The sequence below is a fragment of the Arvicola amphibius genome, chromosome 11, assembly GCF_903992535.2.
Source record: "Arvicola amphibius chromosome 11, mArvAmp1.2, whole genome shotgun sequence".
In the NCBI taxonomy this organism is placed as follows: Eukaryota; Metazoa; Chordata; class Mammalia; order Rodentia; family Cricetidae; genus Arvicola; species Arvicola amphibius.
The window spans coordinates 122,848,145-122,873,408 of NC_052057.2; the positions used below are offsets into that span (position 1 = coordinate 122,848,145).

At 36.1% G+C, this 25,264-nt stretch overlaps 1 protein-coding gene across 1 annotated transcript in view; it reads left to right on the forward strand.

Annotated features, from left to right (window-relative positions):
- Positions 1–25,264, forward strand: part of Mmp16 (matrix metallopeptidase 16) — a 203,579-nt gene that overhangs the window by 144,628 nt on the left and 33,687 nt on the right. Inside the window, exons 5-6 of the mRNA XM_038348020.1 lie at positions 3,347–3,508; positions 5,388–5,599. Coding sequence (XP_038203948.1) covers positions 3,347–3,508; positions 5,388–5,599 — 374 coding nt within the window. The remainder of the gene's footprint in view (positions 1–3,346; positions 3,509–5,387; positions 5,600–25,264) is intronic.

Below are 25,264 nucleotides of genomic sequence, written 5' to 3' on the forward strand. Positions count from 1 at the left end.
AGAGACTTAAATAAAAGCAGATATGAAAAGTTATCTATTCTGCCACAGCCCATATTTTTATCTCTGTATCCCTTCCATTAATTCTTTGTCATTGTCATCAGTCAAGTTCTTTGGTTTTTCTTTAACTTACTATAAACTGATTATAATCTCTACATTTGAAGACTACTTCTTTAAACCTCTTACCTCTCAGCACTCCTGCAGTATTACAGTTCACTCCTTTCTGTCTGTCCTCTGATTACATAAATTGCTTTCTCTCTGTGTGTGAATCTCTCGCTCTCTGTGTGAATCTTTCTCTCTCTCTCTCTCTCTCTCTCTCTGTGAATCTCTCTCTCTGTTTCCTTCATTCCCTCCTTCTCTCATCTTTTCTGAAAATTTTATAAGAGATATTATGAATTAATTGTCATTAATATTCCCTTGCTAATCAACATTGTCTACATGTTAATTTTGACAACAGAGAATGGAGTTTAACTTTACTGTACTTTCTTTTACAGTCCTTAAAACTGTCTTATTCTCTATATTTTTTTTGGCCACAATGTTAGTTTTCTCCTCCATGTTCCTCTAGAAATACTATAATTGTGGTATGTGCATCCTCTTTTCTTTCTATTTTTTACCTCTGTATCACTTTCTGTTGTGTGAAACATGAACAAAAAGCTACTCATTCCAGATAGGAAGTCGACTACAGATCAAAGCAACAATCAACCCAAGTTCTAGCTTGGTGAACCAGTGATTTTGAAGAAGTTTCTCAGAAAAGAAGAAATAACTTTAAAACAGTAGCATTGACAAAGACCATCCGAGCAAAGGTGATGACCCTTGGAAGCTGTAAACAAGACCTCATTACATAACTTGCAGGCGTGTTGATAGATTGAAGGCCATCTCTTTTGGGCAGTTCAGCTGGTCATAGTCTTTTCTAGGCAACTTGGTCGCTCTGTTTATTTCAGGTATCTCGGCTGCTCTGAGTATCTTCTAGGTAGTTCTCCTAGCCTGCGTGTCTCTTAGCAATTCTCACTACTATAGAAGCCTGGAGAGAGAAAGGACTAATGAATCTGGCCACGGATTTCCTGAAAACATTGAGTTGCGGAATTCCTGAGTTTTAATGAAATTGCTTGTGAGCTGGATGCTTCAGCTTGCTTTAAGAAGATTCTGAATCTGAAAGAACTTCCCTATGAAATGTTTTATCTTAGAGGTAATTGCTCTGCAACAGCTCCCACACTGCCTCTTGTGTCTTGCAACTGATGCTAAAGAGTAATTCCCAGAATGACTCTGTCAAATTGAAATGAAATTGTGTTCCTTGTCTGCCCAGAAACTTTCACTGCCATCTTCTTTAGACTAGGAGCAAACTCACTATTGTTATCTACAATGCCGTACTTGCTCTGAATTTTTCCCTTCAACCTCATTATTTCTGCGCTTTGATATGGTCCATGTCATTCTTGTACTGTATTCTTTCCTTGTTTACATTATTTCAATCTGCTCTTCTCCACTACAACATAAACGGTGTCAAGTAAATAGTTTGTTTGCTGGTTTGTTTCTTGTCTATTTTGTTCAGTATTCATTGTCAACGCCTACAAAAGAGCCTAACACACAGTAGATATGACTAAACCATTGTGCAATAATTAATCACTTTGTGCATGAGGCTGCCATCACATTGCCACATTGTAAAGCTTAGGAATGGCTGTATGTATGTGATTTACTTTAGTGATGAAAAGCAAGCACTCAGCAGGTGGCTTGAGAGAGCATGCTTATTTTGCCGTACTGTATGACACTGAAATTCTTATAAACTATCACTAACCCTTTTCTGATTTATTAAAATGGAAATAATAATGTGACCAAATCACGTGAACTTTGCTAAAATTAAATAAGAAAGTGTGGGTAAACTCCTTGAAAGATCTACAGAAGACTAAGCTTCTAGTAAGATGCATAGTATTTTTCCCTTGTAGTTACTATGTATTACTTTTTCTCTCATAATTTAATTTTTATTATTAGTTAATTTTATAAGAAAAGAAGATAAGTTCCTCCATTTTGAAAATATTCATTATCGTTTCTGTTTTAAAATGCCTTGAAATTTTTACATCAGTCTCTAGTCAATGTTTTTAGAAATAAAGTGATGCTAAAAACGTTTCGGTGGCTCCTTCATCCTCAGTGTGTCAATGTTACATGAGAATTGGCCACTTGACCTCTTTCATTCTGAGACACAGCACTCTGGAATGGGAATATTCTTGCTTATTTTGCTACTTTGTGTCAAAAATATATAATTCTCAGAGGGAGCTCATTAAATTGTTTTATGTTGTGTAAAAGAGTTTTTAAGGATTTTTTTTGAAAGTAATGTTTATTGAAATTTTCTTCATTTATAACAAGGCCTCCAAGGAAAGTGTTGCCCTTCCTCTCCAATGTGTTTAATCATTTCCCTGGGAAATGCAATCCTCAGAAATTCAAGTTCCATGTATGAATCCTAGCATTTTAGAGATCGAGACAGGAAGTCCATGAGTTGAGAGTGGGCCTGGAGATACATAGTGAGATCTGTCTTTAAACATAAAATATAAATTTTAAGGAACGATGAAAATGAAGAGGACAAAGGAGGAAAAGGAAAGAAAGTAGGAGAAAGTGGAATGACCAGAATATTACCCCAGGACTTCTCTTGCGTTTATATTATATGGGGCATATTATATAAGTTCACCTAAGTGAAAATTCTCAGTGAGAGAACAAAGCTCCAAAGTAAATGCATTTTGTTCAGATAATCTATGCATTGATTAGAACTGGTATTTATTAAACTAATGCTATGACTGTAATTGGTGTGATGGCTAATAAATGGATGTTTTAAGTTACAGTATTCCTTTATTCTTGGGTAGCAAGCTATTAGAACTCATTAAGGAGTCACAATAACATGGGTCTAATTTGTAACAATGTATTTGCAGGATCTTTGTTCCAGACAAGCAAATCCTCTGTTCTTTATCGGTCTTTTATGTGTAAAATAGGGTTTGTATGTTTGCTCTACTTTGTATTATTGCAAAAATTGTGTTAAATGTAATGTTTATAACATAAGCGATTATATATTTTACCTTATCATTGGAAAGACACTTTAACACCAGAGATACTGGATTTTGATGTTGCTGGCATTTTTTTCTTAATTTTACTCTCTAAGCATCTGTAATTTCACCGTGACTATCATCCATCTCAATACGTTAAAACAAATATTTGCGAGTAGGAATGCCAGTGTTAAAATCAAACTGACCATGAGAGTAAAGGCCCTTTTATTTTCCTGGGTTAATGTACTGAAAACACTAAGTTGCCGTTTTCAATTCCATGGCTATCACTTGCGATAATCTTAACCTCTATTCTCCTCCTTTGGCAGGAAATGATTTGTTCCTGGTAGCAGTTCATGAGCTGGGTCATGCTCTCGGGCTGGAGCATTCCAATGACCCCACTGCTATCATGGCACCATTTTACCAGTACATGGAAACGGACAACTTCAAGCTTCCTAATGACGATTTGCAGGGCATCCAGAAAATATATGGTAGGTTCATGTGTTCCTGCTTGCCTCATTGTATGTGGCAACATGAAGTCGTGTGTATTTTATTTGAGGTAGAGTCTTTAAGCATATAACACAGAGAAAGACAGAAGAAAAGTGTTCTGTTGTAGTGGCAAAATTCCATCAGTCAAGTTGTATTGGCAATAGTCCCCCAGATCTTAATATATAGATTACTAGAAAGACTTAATCATTGATGGAGCTTTCTTGTTGTGTTTAGTGGAAAGTCATATAAATCTCTAATAATATAGACATATAAAATTTAGGTAGTAGTATATTAAAGTAAATATATAAACTCATAGTTAAAAGTGCAAAATGTCACATAATATAAGGAAACTTTCATATCCACTGACAACTGGAATTAGTATTTAAAATTCCTGTTATTCTAAGACAAGGTAATTTTGAACATCAAGAAAATAAGTTTTTCAACATTAAAATGTATTTAACTCAAAGGTATAATTACTTAGGATTAAAGTCAACAATAAGGGAAAGAAAGCAAATAAGTGGCTAAGTTTTATCAACAGATTGCATGGATTACACTTCTAATATTCTAAACTACATTTCTGGTTTGGCAGCATTTTTACTTGTAGGGTTTATTCAGAAAATGCAAATTAATAAAAAAAAGTTATTGTGCATATTTACTGTGACCATATCTTCCTGAGTACAACCCGTGACCTTTTGTAAAGACATTCATTTCACATATTATTAAGATTTTGACATTCATAATTTACCGATAGCAGGTATTCTTTGCAAGACTGAAGAAAGAAAGCTTTCATTTTTATGATAATAAGTGTGTGCTATCAGTCTGTCAACAGTCTCTATCCAAGAGGTATGATTTACATCTTAAACAGTGTAATTCATAAGCACTAATTTGCTCTGCATACATTAGTTTTCAATTTTAATAGTGTAGTCATAAACATTCTCTTAGGATTAAAGTAAATTTGAAATTGGATTGGATATACTGATATATGTCACAGACACAAACCCAAAGAGCTTCGATACTGACAGAGTTATCCATTGCCTGTGTGTGTCGTCATAAATTCCCCCCACCTGTTTAAATCAAAGACATCTCTTTCTCATTACATCAAGAATTAGTAGTCTAGACTGAAGGGCTGTGAAAGAATATCCATTCCATATCTAAATATTAAGTGTGAACAACTCTATTTATTAAAGAGAAAGCACATCAATCCCTTGAGGAATGATGGCTAACATCTGTTGCAAATTACATGAGTAAACTTTGGCTCGACTTGGAAGCCTCTATTCAGAAATACTTTACATTAATATTTCACCCGTGGTATGTTAATCAATGGACAATTTAGATTCAGTATTTAAATGAAATGCTAAACTATTTTTCAAGACATTTCATTAAAATAAAAGTGAAATCAGTAAAAATTTATAATAGATAGCTGGCGACATACGGTAGAATAACCTCTGATTTTCTAGTGTTTATCTTCGGAAATATTTTCATAGAATCAACATCTGTCAAAGTCCAGTTTCCCCTTGAATGAAGCTCACAGTTATTAGTTCAGTATTTATTCCCATACTTGTATTTTTTCTTCATGAGAAACCTATTTCCGTACTGGTTTTGAGAGCAGCTTTCCAACAGTGACTGGGTTAAAATAAAACCAACTAAAAATTAACAAAGAAATCATAGTACTAGGAGCTGGACTCCAGCCTCATGACTGAGACACCCTTGGTAGGCTTGAGAGGATTTGAGAGTTTGGGTTTTCAAAAATATACGATCTCAACGACCTCTTAGCTCGCTTAGTTTGTGCCCTCTGCTGATCAGCACTTGTTCTCCATAGTGTATCTTCCAGCACTATTCCAGTTTTAAGTGAGCCAAGCCCTGTCCTCATGTTTTCAAAAGGTCCTCCTGACAAGATCCCTCCACCTACAAGACCTCTACCGACAGTGCCCCCTCACCGATCTCTTCCTCCGGTTGACCCAAGGAAAAATGACAGGCCAAAACCTCCCCGGCCTCCCACTGGCAGGCCTTCCTATCCAGGAGCCAAACCCAACATCTGTGATGGGAACTTCAACACTCTAGCTATTCTTCGACGGGAGATGTTTGTTTTTAAGGTAGGAGACTATGTTTATTTTTTTTTGAGCACAGATAAAGTGTCTAGTGTCGTTTCAGGAAACAAGGTCTCATTCATTCTGAGCCTACCTTCCAGGCCCTCTCACAGTCAAGAGGTTCAAAAAAAAAAAAAAAAAAGCATCCTAAAAAGTACGTGCACAAATGGGCGTAGATGTCTAGCAGAAGATTGCTGTGACATTCTATTTTGGGAAAGCATTTATGTCAGCAGGAGCTGAAATGCCTGGAAATGTGAGGTTGAAAAAGTACTGCATGTTATGAAGAGATAAAATAGCAGAATTTAAATCATGAATGGGATCTAATAGCGGCGATTTGCTTCCCAGCTTAGCTACTTCCCAGCGTGCTGTTGCTGGGATGTCTTACTATACAAATCTTAAAATGTCTCTGGAATTTCAGCTGACAATCACTACTTTGCTTGGTTGTTTTGCTTTCTTGTTGTTGTTGTTGGGAGAGGGTGGGGTTGTCATTGTTCTGGTTTGTTTTTGTTCCTGTTGTCAGTTTGTTTGGGGTCTACTGTCATCCACCTTAGTTAAATCACCACAAACCTGGGGGTTCCACTTGATGGCACTTGTTGTTTTTTCTTAACAGACTACTTAATTTATATCTTTAATTATAAGCTATAAATTACTTTTTTTTAGAATTAAAAAATGTACCCGATCAAGTTTTTCTATTCTCAATAACACCAATGAACCGTTCATTAAAAGAGAAAATAAGTAGTAAATCTGAGAAAGTGAATTTATATATGCATGAAAAAAATCTCTGAATTGTGATTTATTTTGTGCAACTGTAAATGATAATATATATTAAATAAAAATAAATTCAGAAGGAAAAGAAAAAGACAATCCTGGAATACAAAGTTATAAGCCTATTATAATACTGTGATACCAATATTTATAAATGACTTTAATTTTAAGTATGTTAATAAGTTTAAATTCAGTGGGTAATGAAAAAGCTTACTTTAGTTATATTTGCATGCACACATCTGTGTGTATGTCTTCCATTGCTATTGGTCGATGATTCCCAAAGTTACTCTTCATAATTCCCCATTCACAGTTCCTCTGCATCCAAACTGTAGCAACCAGTTGAAAAAAATTACAATTTATTTATTCTTTATGACTAATATCTTGCTGTTACTGCCTTTGCTAAGTTTCCAATGTGATATTAGAATATTAAAATAGCTATGTTTGACCAACATTATCTAATAAAATAAAATAATGTGTTCTTATTTTTGGTGAACATAAGTTAATACTTAGTGGAATAGTGTCCTGCTTATACAGACTCTCTTAATAAGTAAAGATATATTTCAAAAATATAGCTTTTATATAATTTTAGAAGACAAAACATTTTATTTCCTATATTTGAAAAGAGAATCAGGGTTTGTTATTTTATGCATAAGACAAGCATGCTTTTTCTAAAAATATCATTTTCTCAAACATGAATAATTGTATATTCTATAAATGTCTTGCGGTCCTTAACTAGATGCCACTATTCAAGTTCAAGTTTTTTAATAATTTCAGATGCAATTGGTAAAGAAAAGACTTACTTTAATTATGTATGCATGCACGCATCTGTATGTGTGTGTGTCTACCATTGCTCTTGGGTGATGAATCCCAAAGTTATTCTTCATAACTCACAGTTGCTCTGTAGCTGAGTCACAGCAACCAAATGGGAAGAAAATGAAAACAAAATACAGCAATTTGTTTATTTTATATGACCAGGATTTTGTTTTTACTGCCTTAGGTAAGTTTCAACATTGCAATATGATACCTTGATAAAATAAAATTTTTGTAGTGTCACTATTATCTAAGAATATACTGTGAAATCAACCCTGGCTGTATTCTTTATTATTTCTGTCTGTATAAACAGACTGGAATTTCCAGAAGATTGTGATAGCTACATATCTACAATCAAATCAACATCTTCTTTTTCCTGCACACTGTGCTACTCAGAGAGTGCACTGGACTAACAAAAAAAAGTCCTATGGATATTTGTTTCTGGAATCAGGAGTATAAGAAAAAGCTCATAGTTTAGACTCTATGATGCAAGTCAGCAGTAACTACTTTTGATATCATAAAAGTCAAAGCTCAACTTTCTTTCCTAATTTAATATATTACCTTAGAACCTTATCAAACTACTTATGGAAACAGTTCCTAATATAAATCTGGAATTTTCTTAAATATAACATTATATGAAAGACATTATATTCGTCTTAATAACAACTTTCAAAATATAACACACGTTACAGCTTCCATATTTATTGTTTTGTCATAGAACAAGCATGTATGCTTAAGAGAGTCTGTTAAATACTAAGAATATGTGAATACAAACAAACTTTCCCCTCTGTGCACAGATTGTATAACTGAAAAAGAAAGTGAACATGAATGTATATACCCTGAAGACAAACACTGCAGTTATAACATTGATACTAAGAGACAGTACTAGGGTTTAATACAAATGGAAGTTTTATTCACTTAGCATTTTGAGTTAATTTTAATAGAATTATCCAAGATATTGAATAAGTAGGTAGCAGATAGCAGCTTCCACTGAAAAAAATTGGGCATGATATTATCTAATATATAGTCCTTAGTATTATAGTCCAGGTGTGAACAGATTTAGTTGAAGGCACAATGGAAGGTTACCTGCTCTTAGTTAATGGCCATTACAGATGACAGATTGGGTAATTCATATGTGCCTAGCTGAATATTGGCACCTATCCACCATGACTAAACCCTACAACAACAACTGAATAGCATTCTTTCTAACTAGAGATGGAAATCCAGAAAACATGAGTCATTTATTCTCATTCAGTAACTGTAAAGAGCTGTTGAACTAGGTGTATTTGATTTCAGACCATCGTGTATCCAACTCAGCTTTTCAATAAAATTATCTGGATAATCAGAAAATGTTTCAAAACAAAATTGAACTTTATATTTTGAAGTTATAAATGTTGAAGGGTTTTTTTTTTGTGACACCACTCTGTGTTGTTTTTGGTGCTGACAAATTAACAGTACATAAAAGAGGTTGGATTCTTATTTCTTAGATCTTGCATTCAAGTTTTTGAGGGTAGTCTGGTTTGCAGGTGAAATGTCCTCTGAACAGGCTCTTGAGTTCCAATGTGTTGCCAGGTGACAATATTGCTTTGGGAGATTGTGAATACCTTATGGCTGTGGTCTAGCTAGTCAAATATGAGCAGAGGTCAACCTGGAAGGTGGTATTTACTTCTGGTTTCAATCACGTAATTTCTTCCTGGTCAGTCATAAAGTGAATGAGCTACCATCTGCTGCTGTGAATCCCTCACATCCATGAAGAAAGCCACGGTGGCATTTCATCTCACCATGACGGATTGCATTTCCAGAAGCCGCAAGCCAAAATATGTCTTCCTCCCTTCAGTTGCTTCTGTCAGCTGTCTCCCATAGTGATCAGAAAAGTAACGAATAGAGAGGGTTGTAGGTCCTTGAATAAGTGTTGTGGGCACCCATGGCAACCAAAATCTGCTTTGTGAGTGACAGCTGGCCTGTTAATTTCTCCCTCTGTGCTTTACTTGTTTAATCCAGATGAGCTTCATCTTTACATCAGTGTCTGTGTCCTCTCTGTACCTAGCATCCCTGCTTGAAAGTCTCTTCCAGTCTCTTTTAAACTCCTGTCCTTTAAATATCTCCTCTGGAATGGAGAAATGGTTCAGCAGTTAAAAGCACTGACTGTTCTTCCTGAGGACCCGGGTTCAATTCCCAGCACCCACATGTCAGCTCACAACTGTCTGTAACTCCAGTTCCAAGAGACCTGACACCCTCACACCAATGTACATTGAATAAAATAAATTTTCAAAAAAGTAAATAAATATTCTCTCTGTCAGCACATGCTTTTTCATATTTTACCCTGTTTATTGTCCTGTCAAATATATTTAAGGATATTTTATTGATACTACTTTTAAGTAGCATATTTTACTCTTCTTTAACAAAGCCACTATACAAATCAAAGACCACAATATCCATTAATGTTTCCTATGTATTCTCTTAGTGTCAATGTGTGGTGATTTGTCCCATCAAGCCCCATTTTCTAGTCCCTTTCTAACCCAATATCTCTGCAGGAAACTCAGATCCTGACTGTCTGCTGTTAAGACTGTTCAAACTGCTTGTATACCTGTTCTGTGCATATTTATAGTGCCTTGTCTCTAATGATTTGTCTTCGTTGCATACTTTTAAGTAGATGATAGCCTTGCTCGGAGCCACAGTTAGACAGGTAATTCATACCCCAATGGTCACCACTAACAAGCAGGAATCTCATTTAGCAACTTAATCAAGCTGAAGGCAATTCATACTACAGGTATGAAAAACAATAAAATAATAAATGATTCATGCTTATCCCAGGAATCACACTCAGGTGGTCCTCTGGATTACATGCAAGTAAGTGTTTCTGCTGTCCTATTTTTCATGTTGTTTGAAAGATCTTTTTTTTTTTTTTCCCTCATGGTTTATTTTTTTTATATTTAAAAATTTCCATCTCCTTCCCTCCTCCTCCCCCCTCCCTCCCCTCCTTCTCCCCTTTCTCTCCCCTCCTTCTCCCCCTTCCCTCCCCTCCCCTTCACCCATACCTCCCCTCCCTCCCTCTCAAGGCCAAGGAGCCATCAGGGTTCCCCACTCTATGCTAAGACCAAGGTCCTCCCAACTCCCCCCAGGTCCAGGAAGGTGATCGACCAAGCTGAGAAGGCTCCCACAGAGCCCGTCCATGAAGAACAATCGGAGCCCAGAGCCATTGTCCTTTGCTTCTCAGTCAGCCCCCGCTGTTGGCCACACTCAGAGAGACGGGTTTGGTCGCATGATCCATCAGTCATTAATATACTTACATTTTATATGTATATTTTTAATAAAAAATGGAAGATCAACTGAAAGCCAATTAACACAGTTGAGATCAAGGAATCTTGGGGTGCGTTTGCAGTCACCCAATTTAACAACTTGTAAATCTCGACAGCCTATGTGCAAAGCCCCTAAACTCTCTACAATTTTCCTCACAAGCAAAAACAAAAATTCCTTTTCCATTAAGGAGCTACCTAGGGAAAGATCCACTAGTAATTCGACAGGCCCCAGTGGTAAGCGAATCAGGGACCCAAAATCTATAAAACGAAGCTTTCCTTCTATTTTCGTGACAGAGTGGTCAGAATAAGTACAAGAGTGAAAACAGAAAGGTGATTCGATGCTGACTTCAGGGCATGTGATCCTACAGTCTGTGTCTCTTCTTAAATCTAGGATCCTCAGTTTCACCAACATTCCATCTCATATGAGCCACCTAAAGAGCATTAGTCTGCTTAAAGTCCCTTTTATTTTTTTTTTCTCATGGTTTATTTTTTTTTTTTATATTTAAAAATTTCCATCTCCTTCCCTCCTCCTACCCCCTCCCTCCGCTCCTCCTCCCCCTTCCCTCCCCTCCTTCTCCCCCTTCCCTCCCCTTCCCTCCACCCATACCTCCCCTCCCTCCCTCTCAAGGTTTAGATCTCTGAGTGGGAAAGTCTTTAAAAATTTCCTTAGTCATTTGCAACGTATGGAAAACCTTAAACAACTCAAATTGTCTTCATTCTGTCTCAAAAATCATCTGGACAGCGTGCTCAGAGTTCTTCCACCTAGTCTGGATTTTTTTGATCTTTCCTTCTGTGATATATCATACAGAGACTTCAGATTTCTAGCCCAGTGCCCTCAGGTTTCCTACCTAAAGCTGTTGAATCTTAGTAACAACACAATGTATTGGGATGACTTTGAGCCCTTTCAAACTCTTCTGTTAAATCTCTCTGGTTCTCTTAAGCATCTAGAGATAAATCATTGCCTTATAAAAATAAAAAAAAATGGAAGATCTAGATTTGTACAAAGGGTAGTAACTTAAGGTAAATTTGTTTTCTTGTTAGAAAGAGTTCTTCCATTGCAATAGATTCTTTTTGTTTGCTACTCTCACAGGATTCAATGTCGTCTTCTCATAGACAGTGAGTTATACTAGAACCTTGTATCAACTACATAGTGCATATATGTGTATACATGTGTGTGCATGTGGCTTCCATATTATATGTGTGTATGTGTGTGCACATGTATTCTATATTGATACTTGCTTCAGAAGGTTAAACCCTGCAGCTTTATAATCTTTGAGAACTGTGATGTTACATAAAGTAAGCAGTGAAGATCAGACAAAAATACTGAAAAACGGAGAAAATATAACAATACCATGAGAAAAAAATAACATTGTCATTCCCTAGGACTGATCACTGATGATGTCGGGTACCTTTACTGAGCTGACAATAGCGGGACCTAATTGTTCAGTGAAAATGACATGTGCCTTAGGCTTTACCAGGAAAATATTGAATGATTTGTCTTTATTTTGGTGTGAAAGAAACTATCAGGCAGAATTGGATGAGGTTATATGAAGCATATTTCAATTATAAAATATTAAATTGTGTTTAAAAAATGAAACAGTAGAGGTAATGTTTGAAGCTGGAAGATGAAAAAAATGCCACATCCTTAATGTAAAAAGTCTTGGATTTGTCAATATGACTGGGACACTGTGACCTCAGATTAAGCTTACTTCCTATTTTGCTGTCATGTAATCTGTCACCGTGATTAAAAGAAAAAGAAATGCTCAACAAAATTACTTATATTTCTGGAAAGCAAGAGTTACATTTTACTGTTTTGTGTCCACTTTAAATGCAAATTAACTGTGTTGTAATCATTGCAACTGTTCAGTTATTTAAAAAAATTCAACCAGGTTTTTAAAAATGTTTAGAGTATATTTTTTATCTTAATAAGGTGGTCATGTAGATACATATTTAGAATCCAGTATGAATAAAGCTATAATCATCACTAAATTATGTAGCTTCCTAAAAATTTCTATGAAAATCAATGGAAATACATTTAAATACACAAAATTTAGAAAGACAGCTAGAAACATAGTAACTTTATATGAATACCATAATATCACTTAGACTGAATAAATAGAAAACTATGCTTAGCATAATTAAAACAGTCATAAAATTCAACATAAGTAGAAATGCCTAGAATAATTGTGGCATTCACTAAGTATTTACTGAATGGCATTTTTGCTTGTAACTGTGTTCCCTGAATTTGAATTCCATGAGGAGGGTTCTCAATATTCTTATTCATTATCCTATTCCCGATACTTAGAATAGTTTTTGCAATTAGCACATCATATTTTTTTTCTTTAAGTGAGATTATTATGTGGGATATAAAAAACTTTAATTATGTAAATTAAAATGAATTAAATAAGAGGAAGATTACAATGTGATGGAATGGAAAAACAATATTTGAAAATAATTACTCTCCCACATTATTTTGCAAGTAATAATTGTAATTCTAATGGGATAGGAGAAGGGGAGTCCTCTTCATATTTTTAATTGATATGTAGACAAGGTAATTTAAATGGTGTAAGTCTTCTGCCAAACTTTCATTCCAAATGCTATCTATCATCAATCCCCTACACACCATGATTGATGATTTTTAGCTCTCGGTGTGTCAGGATGAGCGCTTTGCCCGCAGATATTTCATGTTTTAAACAGAATAAGAAAATGTCAGATGAATATGTAGCAAGCGTATGGGGGGCAGGGAGACAGAAATGCTCAGCTTTCTTTCCATGGCTACAGCTGTTATGTTGCTACTAATATAGAGATGCCTCATAAGCAAGATTTGACAATTCTGCAAATTGTTCTCTCAAATAAGATTCAGATGTCAGTAGACTGAAGGAGAAGGACTAGATACTGAGTGGGTAACTGGTAGTTTCTGGCACTCATTCTAAATGTTCATGATTTTGTAAAGTTCCTGAACTGTAGGTTTTTATGGTCAGATAATTTAGGTAAATTACAAAATTCAAAATGAATAAAAGAAAATAGTATTTTAGCCCAATTTATTCTCATAGATTTTTCTAAGTTTCTTTTATTAATAAAAATATCATACACCTCCCATAATGAAATACTAATATATGTAGCACCCATTTAGTACCCATGAGCCACTAGATACTTTCTTCAGTGTTTTAAATGTGTTGTCATACATAGACAACATGTTATATAAGGACAAAAGGCCTCAGAATGTTGTTTCCAATACATTTTCTTAGAACTCTAAAGAGCTTACCACAGAAGGTCCTATTTACATTCTTATTACTTTTCTTTTATACTCAACAAATACAATTACATAGTTTATTACTATTTATTAAATTCATTGTGTGATGTGAATGTCGGTATGTTTACATGTGTGTATGTGTAGTCACCAGTAGGTCATGATGTGCGTGTCGAGGACAGGTAATAACTTGTGGGCTCAGTTCCCTCCTTCCATTGCATGGGTCCAGAGGATCTAGCTCTGGAAACCAACTTGTCAGTCCTGGGTACATTTCTTTTATTGTGTGGTTTGAAATCAAGGATGTTTAAGACAAATCAGTATTTTTAATGGTAGTAAAACAAAATATCTAGAAATAAATTTATTGATGAGTATACATACCTTTCTAAGAATGCAAGTGAAAGTTTATTGTGTAAAAATAACCCCAAATAAATTTTTAAGAAATAAAAGAAGCCATCCATGTTTTTTTCATTATTTCACTCATGAGCGCTTACTGGCTAAACCCATATAATTTGCATTGTCTGAAGTGACAACATACTAGACACTCTCCAAATGACCATCAGTGGGAATTCTAGTTATGTGAATGCAGTGTGACTTTTAAATATTAAGGATATATATATATATATATATATATATATATGTTATAGATCATACATATAAATATAGAGATTATATATATATAATAGATCAATATTTTAACTCTGCTGTTTCAGAACAAAACATTGAGATGCACAATAGTTACCTGGATATATAGGAAGGGAATAACTGAAATGGATAGAGTATAGACTAAACAGAATATTTAGGGAGGAAAATTAGATTGACAGGAATATGAAACTTCAAACCTGCAGCTTAGGTGTTTATACATCTGTGTTGTAAATACACATGGCATTCATTAATGAATATATATATATATATATATATATATATATATTCATGTGCCTTTGTATGTGCATGACCATACCATAAGCAAAAGCAATAAAGTTAATGCCAAAATATAACCAAATGGGAACAGTTATCTCCTGATTACAAAATTGAAGTTATTGAGGTTCAGAACATGCTTAGTGGTATCATTCTCGCTGAACGCAAAGGAATTTGTGTACAATTCCTAAACATGAAAAAAAACAATAGCAATTATCTTCAGGGTTTTATTGCTTTTAGGTTGTATGTTTTCTTTGTCCTAAGTACTTTTTCAAGAAAATAAATGTAGTATTTTATCCTATTTTGAAAATAGAATTGTTTTAAGGATTTATTTGTGGTTTTATATATCTCAAGACTAATACCCAGTTTTGGAGTTAACTGAACCTTGTTGTACAATTTGAAAATTATATACTGCACCTAAGAATAATAAATTGTAAAGTGTTTTCTTAAATAAGGCACCTTAATTTCCAACTAAGAAATAACAGTAGCAGTCAGGTAGTACAAAGTGTGATAGTGTTTTAACAGATAGAAGAATTTGTATATTTTCAAATTAATAACCAACTATGTGATAATTCACCTGGAAAATAATAAAAGTAGATACATTTCCTTATATTATGGATAATACTATTCATTAATGCTTTGTTGGTTGAATAAACTTCCAGGAAAACCAAGATTATACAGTACCACAATAACAGCACAGGAAGATTTAATACATCACAGGTGGGAATAAATGTGAGTCTTAGCAGTAGGGGTGATTATTTAAAAAAGTATCAAATAATGAGATTCACCCACAATATGATGAAATGGTAAAACAGAAACTGTTTCATATCTCATTATTTAAAACGCATGCCTTTTCAAGGCACATGAAAGACTTCAGAAAGAGAAAGGCAAATTTTAGCATCATGGGATTGTGAAACCATTTTACCTATATACTGTTTCAGAATATTTTGCATATATAGTGACCCAAAATTTAGTGATATAAAACAGCTTAATAACCTTGAGAGTTGTAATAAGTTAAATAATGATAAAGGGATATGATTTTCCAAATAGTATCAAAAGGCAGAAGCCATTAATATATAGTTACCCAAAATTCAGTGATATAAAACAGCTTAATAACCTTGAGAGTTGTAATAGGTTAAATAATGATAAAGTGATATGATTTTCCAAATAGTATCAAGAAGCAAAAGCCATTAATCTATTTATTGTCATTTTCCCCTGGACTATGACTAAGTTGTCTTGGACAAAATCATGGTGATGTATTTCAATAATATAATTTAGGAAAAATTCCAAATAAATATGATTTTATATCCACTCGAGTTTAGCAAAAGTGACAATATCTTTCTGTGTCTTGATCTAAACAAATATTTTGGTATAATCAGTATTTCTGTTGTTTTCAAAACCAAGGTAAGAATTTATTCTGTTTACTACATGGCATTTTAAAATCATTCAGGATGAAAAGATAATTTGGCAATATATCCAAAGAGTACCATCAAACTCTGCAATGTAAGAAGGGCTTACATGCAGTTTGTTAGCTCATCTGAAAGTAGCACATGGTACACCACTTACATACCTAGTATATCAAATGCTCAAGTAGTCGCTACAATTGCCATTATTGCAGCTATTTGTGGTGGCACAGTGATTCTAATCAATACCAGTATTAATCTAGGGTAAAACACAATATTAAACTTAAACTGTCTGAAATGATTCCCTGACAACTCCACATGACCTCCTGAAGCTCATGATTACTATGCACTATTATGAATTCATTTTCACTCTTTTTTTTTTCAAGAAAGTGTTGGCTGTCCATGAAATAATCATTAGAGACTTGAAGCTGCTCTTTTTATCCTTGTTACTCCCTGTTCTGTCCCTGGGGTAGAGAACAGCCCAGTTGACAGTATGTCAATAGCTAAGGTACAATGCACAACAGAAGGACATACATCAAGAAATGTGCCTGTGGAGGCTATTTTATCTGCACCTGTCTGAACAGTTAGCATCAGTCAAGCTGAGGTTAAAAGATGATGGTGCACTGAGAAGACATAGAATCCAAAGCACTGGAACTGCAAAATAGAGCCAAGAGTGTTTCCTAAATGATCTTACATACCGTGTTGAAAACTTCAGGCTTTATTCTTTATTCATTTATTTATGTCAGGAGTTACTAGATGTTAGAAAGACTGATGGAGATGGCAGACTGAGTGGGACAAAGGGACACACATGCAGGCCTGGGAGGAAGCATGGCCCTTCCCAGTACCAAGACAGACTGAGTTGGACAAAAAGACCCACATGAAGGTATGGGGCAGTCTACCTCTAGCTCAGAGGAGAAAACATGGACCTACCTTGTGCCTTGTGGTGTTTGGCAGGCATGCACTATTATGGTGAGCAAATGTATGGCGTGATATGGGAGGTTGTACAGAGAACTAGCCCTGAGGTCACAAGAGCAGGAGAGCAAGCCCTGCACCTCACCTGGGCAGCACAGTAAAGCAGACCCTCTTTGTGGAGGTGTAGGTGAGCCAGCTCCAAAGTTGTAAGCACAAGACAGCTGTCTCCAATACTTGCCTGTCATACAGTGGCATGGCAGGGGAGAGATGCCCCTATTCCTTGCCCCTCAACACCTGAAACAGACAAAGGAACTGATCCTCCCCTGTACCAGCTAGCTGAAGCACTCAAGAAAGGAGGCCCTGCTCTTCTTGGGGGCAATATAGTAGAGCTAACACTGTTCTCTAAGGCATGGGTAAGCTCGTCCTCAGGGTATGAGAGTGGGATAGTTGGCCACACCCCCTCATCCACCATGTGGTGCAAGGGGAGAAATTATCCTTCCCCTCTTACCCATACCACCTGTGATGGGAAAAGCTGACCCTCTCCCTTACCAGTTACAACACTTCGGAAGATGGGCCCTACGCTTTACCCGGACAGCCCAGTAGAGCCGACTCTACTGACATCTGGTCAGGGCATGGATGAACCAGCCCAGAGAATGAGAATGTGAATATGGGAAATCTGGTCTAACCCCTCATCAGCCATATGGTGGTGTGATCAAGGAGAGATTCCCTCCCTCTTCATGCCCTTCACTGCCTGTGGCAGGTGGGAAAGCTGGCCAGGACGTCATATGAGTGAAAGAGCTGTCCCTGCCCCTCACCAGTTGCAGAACTCAGGAGAGTGGCCACTGTAGCTTGGCTGGACAACACAGTAGAGCTGGCCCTGCTGTTATAGGTGTGGGAAAAGCCAATACCAAAGGCTTGCAAACAAGAAAAGTAGCTCTGCCCCTTGCTCATCACTGTATAGGGTGAACTAGCCAGGACAATGTTGGAGAACTGACCCCGGTGGTAAAGATTGGGGAAAGCTAGCAAGTTGACAAAATCTCCAACTACCCAGGCCCTGAACCAGGGTTATGAGTTGGTCCATCCCAACATCCACCACATCTTTGATCAGCTAGAGTACATGAAAAGGCCTGTCCTGCAGACCCAAAGCTGCAGGATCTCTACAAAATAGGTCAGCAACAGGATAACCAAGAGGAGTTGATGGAGGATGGTCATCTGTCTATGTGTTACTTTCATTGGTTAATAAAGAAACTGCCTTGGCCCTTTAATAGGACAGAAAATTAGGTAGGCGGAGTAGACAGAACAGAATTGTGGGAGAAAGAAAGGGAGTCAGGCAGAGCTTCAGGCAGTCGCCATAGTCAGTCGCCATGCCTCTCCTCTCCCAGACAGACGCAGGTTAAGATTTCTTCTCGTAAGTGACCACCTCGTGGTGCTACACAGATTACTAAATATGTGTTAAAGCAAGATGTGAGAAATAGCCAATAAGAGGCTAAAATTAATGGGCCAGGCAGTGTTTAAAAGAATACAGTTTCCGTGTAAAGCTAGCCAGGTGGCGGGACACAGCCCTGCCACTCCATCTACAAGAAGTCCCAATGAGAGCCCAATACTGATAGTGTAGAAGAAACCAGACTAGACCAATGACTCTTTGCAAAGAAAACTTGCACGTAAAGAAATATGGATAGAAGGATAAAAGAGAGTGTATGTGCTTGTGGAGGCCAGAGAGGGCAGGTGTTACAGAAGGTTGTAATTTCCCCAGTCTGGTGGCAGCTGAACAGTAGTTTTATGGAAGAGCAGAAATGTCAAATAGCATGAAACTATAGACAGAAAGGATCTTTCTTTGTGGTTATTAATGTTTGTAGTGCCAGCTACTAAACAGGCTGAGACAAAAGAATATTGACTTTGAATTTAGAGTGAATGGAATAAATATATCTCATCAAACAAGGAGTGGAAAGGGAAAGGAAAAAGGAAGCAGGGAGAAGAAGGAGAAAGAGAAAGAATAAGAAGAGGATAATGGCATGGAGGAGGTGCAAAGGGAGGGGGAGGATTTTAATTTTTGTCAAATTATTAACAGGACCAACATTCTTTTTTAACATACATTATTTTTCATTTTAATAAATTTGTTTAATGGAAATAATGTTTTTTTTCTGATTCCTTGTAAACATATTCCCAAAAAGTTATTAAAAGATTGTCTTTCCACTAGGAATCACAAGAAAGGCTACATCATGTGACATCACTATCTTGAGCCTTCCACTGAAAGGGATGCCTTATGTGTATGTGCAAGGCAGAACTAGAATCATATTAGGAAAGCAGAGCTGGGCATGGATAGGTCTGACTCTGGAATTGATTCTGCAGAGGCAGCATCTTCACATTCAAAAGTCCAGGGCATCCTCTGCCTCCACTAGAAACAGTTAAGTAAGATTCCTTCCAGTGTTAACTATCAGATCTTACAGCATTAGAAGACTTTCTCAAGTTCCCACTGATGGATGAGTCTGGAGAGAGAACCTAAAGACCGAAAGCAAAAAGAAATCACACCCTGAAGATAGCTATATTTAGACAGCTCTCTTGAAGGCATGTGACTTCCACATAAGGGCTGAGTGTTTAGGAATCACTTGGGTCTCCACATTCCAGGCCTGGATCCTCTCTGACAGCAGCTGTCTCAGTAAACAACACTCAGGCTGATGTGAGTTACACACCCAAGCCCTCAGGTAATGCCCAGAAACCCAGGGCCTATGTCCGTATCTTGTGCTTGTTCTTAAAACCCCTAAAGATGGAAACTAAAAATAGCAATAATCTTCTGGGGAATCAAATGAGCAGAAATAGCATGCGAGGGTTTGTGGAAATAATGCAATTGCTATGAATGCTCAAATTAAAATTTTGACTGCTGATGTACTGGTGTTTATAATATAATAAAACCAAGAAAAATTTTGAAGTAGATTTTCGAAAACTGATTTTACAGATTTTTATCGCAAATCCGTACATGTAACATCCAAACAAAGTTTTTTCAGCTTATTTTATTTTTCAGATTTTGATTTGTTTTCAATTTCAGCATGACAATTAAGTTCATAGAAAATTTCTTCTACAATAGCATCCTAGGGTCGAGAGAAACAACCCACAGTCAGGCAAATTAGTACCTCCTCATAAATTCTCATGTGTATTTGTAATATAATAGTATTGTATAACATGATGTGTATTATATAAATACAAGTAATATACCACATGAATATATAAAATATATATTTGTAATAGATAAGTATTATATATATTTATATACTATGTGTGATATGTAATGAAATATTAATGCGCACAATATGTTTAAAGTAAATAAAAATATGCAAATATATGAGTCAATCATAAAATTCCTTATATAAATTCAAGTGAAGTTGTCTGTCAAATAAGTTTGCACCAAACTCACAGAACAGCTTTCCTTCTTAAAACTGATTCTATTTAAGAATTGTAGATAATGCGTTATTGGCATTTTAGGTGAGCATTGAGCATCAGGGTAAGCAAGCGTCATTTTTATTGAGAGGTGCAGATAGTCAAGCATTGTTGTATACTTTAAAGCTTAAGCCCATTCTGCTTGGTATTGTCATGTTCGTGCTGACAATCCACTCCGGTTCCTATTCTTTTCATGCAATCTAGATTTGGCAGTGGAAAAGAGGTGATTATTTAATAACATCATCCTCAATAACCACGGGTTTGGAAGTCTTTTGAGAGCTCAGCTAGCTACCTGATGAGGATATTCGGGAAGACACTTACAGGGACACTTTTACTTGCTCATTAGATAATCAGGCAGAGATTCAAGTTTCAGAGATGTACTTCAGCTTGGAGAATGCCATTTATGAGAGGACAAAGTCTCCTCAGAAAACAATATTCAATAATTAGCCAAGAGAGATTCTCTGCTGTTAAATGTCATTCAAATATTTTTAAATTGGATATATACTTTGAATTTTCCAGACATTTTTATAGTTTGGAAAATCTATAGCTATTCTCATCTGAGTCTGTGTTTTATAGCATTAAGGAACACCTGAAATCACAATTTTTAAATAAAGTAGTTTTATTTAATGTGGTCTACTCCAGGTAGTTCAGGGTAGGGTAGCTTCCTCTGATAAGGTGTGACTGGGTAAGCAGATATGATTCAGAGGGATGAACCTACTCTTGCAAGAATCAACTCCACAGCCTTGAAATATATTCATCCCAGTTAAAGTCTCCATCAGGACATGACTTTCTTAACAAGCTTTACTGGAGACTACAAGAGCAAGCAACAGCCTAACTCTAGCATGCCCGTGTTCACTATAATTGTGTGAACGTAATGAAAGAAGCCTTCAAATATCCTTTCCCTCACTGATGTCTCAGCAATTGGAGCCTGAGATGTGAAGAACATGACCTCATCACATAAGCTCAAAGCTAGAGCCCAGTGTCAACACTAAGAATTCAAGGCTCCCAGGGATCCTTACCTTGCCTTTTTTGATATGTATTGTTAGTAGAGACCAGATATTTTAAGAAATACATGTGTATATTTCAGTTTATCTATGGACATTATAGCAAAAAAATTGAATTTTTCAGTATATTTTCAAAGCAAAAATAATAGAGCTTTAAAAATAACTGTTAGAAAATTGCACCCTTTTTTTCACAACCCTGAAATCAGCAGTGGGAAAGCATGAATATATTGTAAAATCTTTTATTCTGATACCTAATCAACTCTGTCTCTAACTTCCTAACCACACACTCCACCCTGAATTACCGTTATAAACTGTATGAATTCATAATGTGGGACTTACCAGAAAGGAAAAGTAAACCTTATAAGTGTTTGGAAAGCCATAGGAAGAAAACCGAAATCCTTTGACAAGCAGATTCTGGAGGCACTGACATTCCTTAAAGGCCTTTTTCATCTTGGCACCCACAGAGGCTTAGCATAGCAACCAAGTAAAACCGATTAATGGCCATTACAGTTTGAGGGACTCTAATGGACTTTCAAGAGACCAAGAAAATCAGTGCACACACTTCCCTATTGCTGACCTGTCAGTTTGAAATCATGTTTGTAAAGTGTTTGCTGGAGGAAACAAAGCCATGCTACTTCTGAGATGTGCTGATCATCAATAGCTAACTCTCATTTCTCTGGAAGCTGCAAATTACAGGACCAGAAATACTACGTCGGCTATTTTATGTTTCCATAAATGAGACCTGCTTAGAACTGTTCCGTATAAACTAAATAGTGGCTAGAGTTTATCAAGAAAAGAAAAAAGTGCAGTATTTTTTCCTTGCGTTGAATTTTGTAATTCTAGTCAGTAAATGCTTTTGAAAATAAAGCTGTAGGTTGCCTTCACTCTACAAAGAATGGTGAAGGGTTAACAGCAGCCATAATTACTGGGTTTCACTCCTGTAATTCCTTCCAATAAGTTTGTGTGATTATAGGTAACTATTTTATGAATTAGCCTGCAAATGAACAACACAAAAATACCTTCAATCAATTTCTTCAGCAGCAATATTTGTCTGTGAATCTGCCAAAATCTAGCACTCATTTTCTATTTTCAAAGACTGTTGAAATATGTAGGAAATGCTGCTATAATGCAGTTATTTCTGGGCTCACACATGCTGGGGGAAGAAATGAATGTGAGCATCCTACATAAAAATATTACCATGGTGCTTCCCCCGAGAACCCACGCTATGTGGTTATTTTACATGTGGAATAATGAGTCCTTTATGTTATTGCCAGTAATCTGCTCTGCTTTCATCTCCAACCAAGCCTTATACTAAATATGTGTTATAGCACCTCATATTAATGTGAGTCACTTGGTGAAAACTCTGCAATAGCCTGTAAAGTTTGTTTTCATAAAAGTCTTTACACATTTCAAACAGGAAACATTTGTACTCTTGTTGAAATTTTTAATATATACATAAAAAGAAAAAGTTAAAATATATTTTAGTTTGTATTTCATTTCTAGCTCTAATCCTTAAACAAGGCTTGAACCCATAACATGTGTACACTTCCTATCCATGTAAGGGTTCAATTGATCTTCTCTGCCTTAAAATTTGCAGTTGAATTATTGTAAAGCAACAATTACATGAACTTTCAAACTTAATTGTTTTTAAAATATTTGCATTAAATTTAATTTATAAACAAGGAAAATTACAAAATATGGATACCAAAGAATATTATCAGACTGTAAATCATAGTTGTGTTGCATATCAAGATGTTAGTTCAGACAGAGATTATGATGTGGGTCACTGGCAGAGTACATGCTTGGCATGTGCAAAACTAGATCCAATTTTTAAAAGAAAAAAAAAATAAAACAAGAGGAAGATAAGCATGGACCAACTCAATGTTGCACAGCTAAGCTACTCTTTCCTGGCAGGTAGGTCTTCTGCTTCATAGGGTTTACAGCTCGAGAAAACAAATGATGTCCTTTCTCCCTCAACAGTTCACTCAACACTGCATAACATTTCAGTGCTAGCTAACAGGAAAGGGATTTCCCAACTCAGTTACAATTTTCAATCTCTGTATCTTACAAGCATGGTGTGAGGTGTCTTCCATAATATAGCCGTATTCTCTAGTTCTGGTGAGCAAGCAAAAGAATGCACAAGAACTTGTGTTATTGGGTGTGTGTTGTGTGGAGTTACTCTTGTACTCTCACTGACCAACTCTTAATAACATGTCTCATATGTGGGACTGGAAACTTTGTTCAGTAACCCACTTGTTGAAATAACCAAAATAACTAAGGATAAAACAATTATACTTTATTTATTATAGGGGGAAAATTCACAAAACAGGAAATGAGAAAAATCCAAGCACAGCAATGTCCCCCAGGAAAAAGTACAGAGATCTGGAGAGATGACTCAGAGGTTAAGAGCACTGGCTGCTCTTTGAAAAGTCCTGAGTTCAATTCCCAACAACCACATGGTGGCTCACAACCATCTATAATGAGACCCACTATCTAATCATTCACAATAAACTCTCAGTCTCATTTTTGTATTTTATATGCTTATAGCCATAAAAGAAACCACTCCCAGCCTTAATTAAAGAAGTCTTTTCTCTCCTTACAAGGAACAGTAGTAGTAGTTAATGCAGACACTCAGAGCTGCCCATGTTGCAGAGAAGTTCAGACCTAACCAAGACCTTGTTCCACCCTCTTTACGGCTCTCAGAATATTCTGGAAAAGTGCATGAGAACTATAAATTGAGGTACTTTAATATCCTTCTCTGGATTCCATAAAATATTACAATAATTAATTCACTGTACCTGGTTTTCTGCACTGGTCCCACATAAGAAAGGTCATCAGCAATAGTCGTGGAAGAAGGAGATGCCCAGTAGGCCTTATCCTTCACCTCTGAACTGTTGGCTATTGACTGATACTTGAGGAGGGCAAACCACTTTCTTTAGTTTGCCCATTGCTGAGTGTCCAGCAGACTCAAATAATTTGTTTTGTTTAGTTGTAGCACATTGCGCACCATGATCACTTTACAATTGAAATGCTGACTGATAGAACAGTCATTTAGTTTCTTATCAATGTATCACAGTGTGAATGCTTTTCATTTCTTTTAAATTTACTCCTTCCTACTCTTTCATAAAATCATTTGTATATGAGATACCACTTTAAAGCAATTATATGTGTTTGTGTTTGAACTAAAAATAATGAAAAATAAGCAAAAGAAGAGATTAAGTGAAAGGAGGGGATGTCAGAAGATGGGGTGGAAGGTAGGAAGCAGGGGGTAGTTCAGAAGAGCTCTCCTTCCCTGTAGTGGAAGGCAGAACATGCCAATATTTGATCCCTGAGTTTATAGACTAAGTTGTTGTAATTTATTCTGCCTTAAAAGCAATCAGTCAACAGTCCAAACTCACAAAAGATTGTGGGGCAAAGCTAAAACTGTGATGTCAATTCACAGAAGCTCAATTATCTCTAAAGTGTGAAAATGTGTTATGTGTCCTCAAGAAGAATCTGTATTATAAGGTGAATTTTAATAAGAATGCTTCTTCTGAATAGACATTGTTAATTGAATCCTGAAAACCATCAGCTTTTTGATAACCCTATTCAACTGTCACAGTTTGCATAGAGTCAAATATCACACTTGCAATCATGTGCAAAGGTTGCAATGAATGCACTCCCTTACTTATTAAAGAATTCCTCTGCCCCAAATCTATTTTTAATGCTTTTTCCTGGATAGTGTGCAATCTAACTTGATCATTTTCAAAATTTTCATTTTCACTTATAATACAAACGCTTCTCTTACTCTTCAGTAGGTCCAAATGAATCCCCAGTCTCACCAACAAATGCCTCCCATCACCTGTATGAGTTATCGCTGTAGAAAGCCAGTCTACTACTCT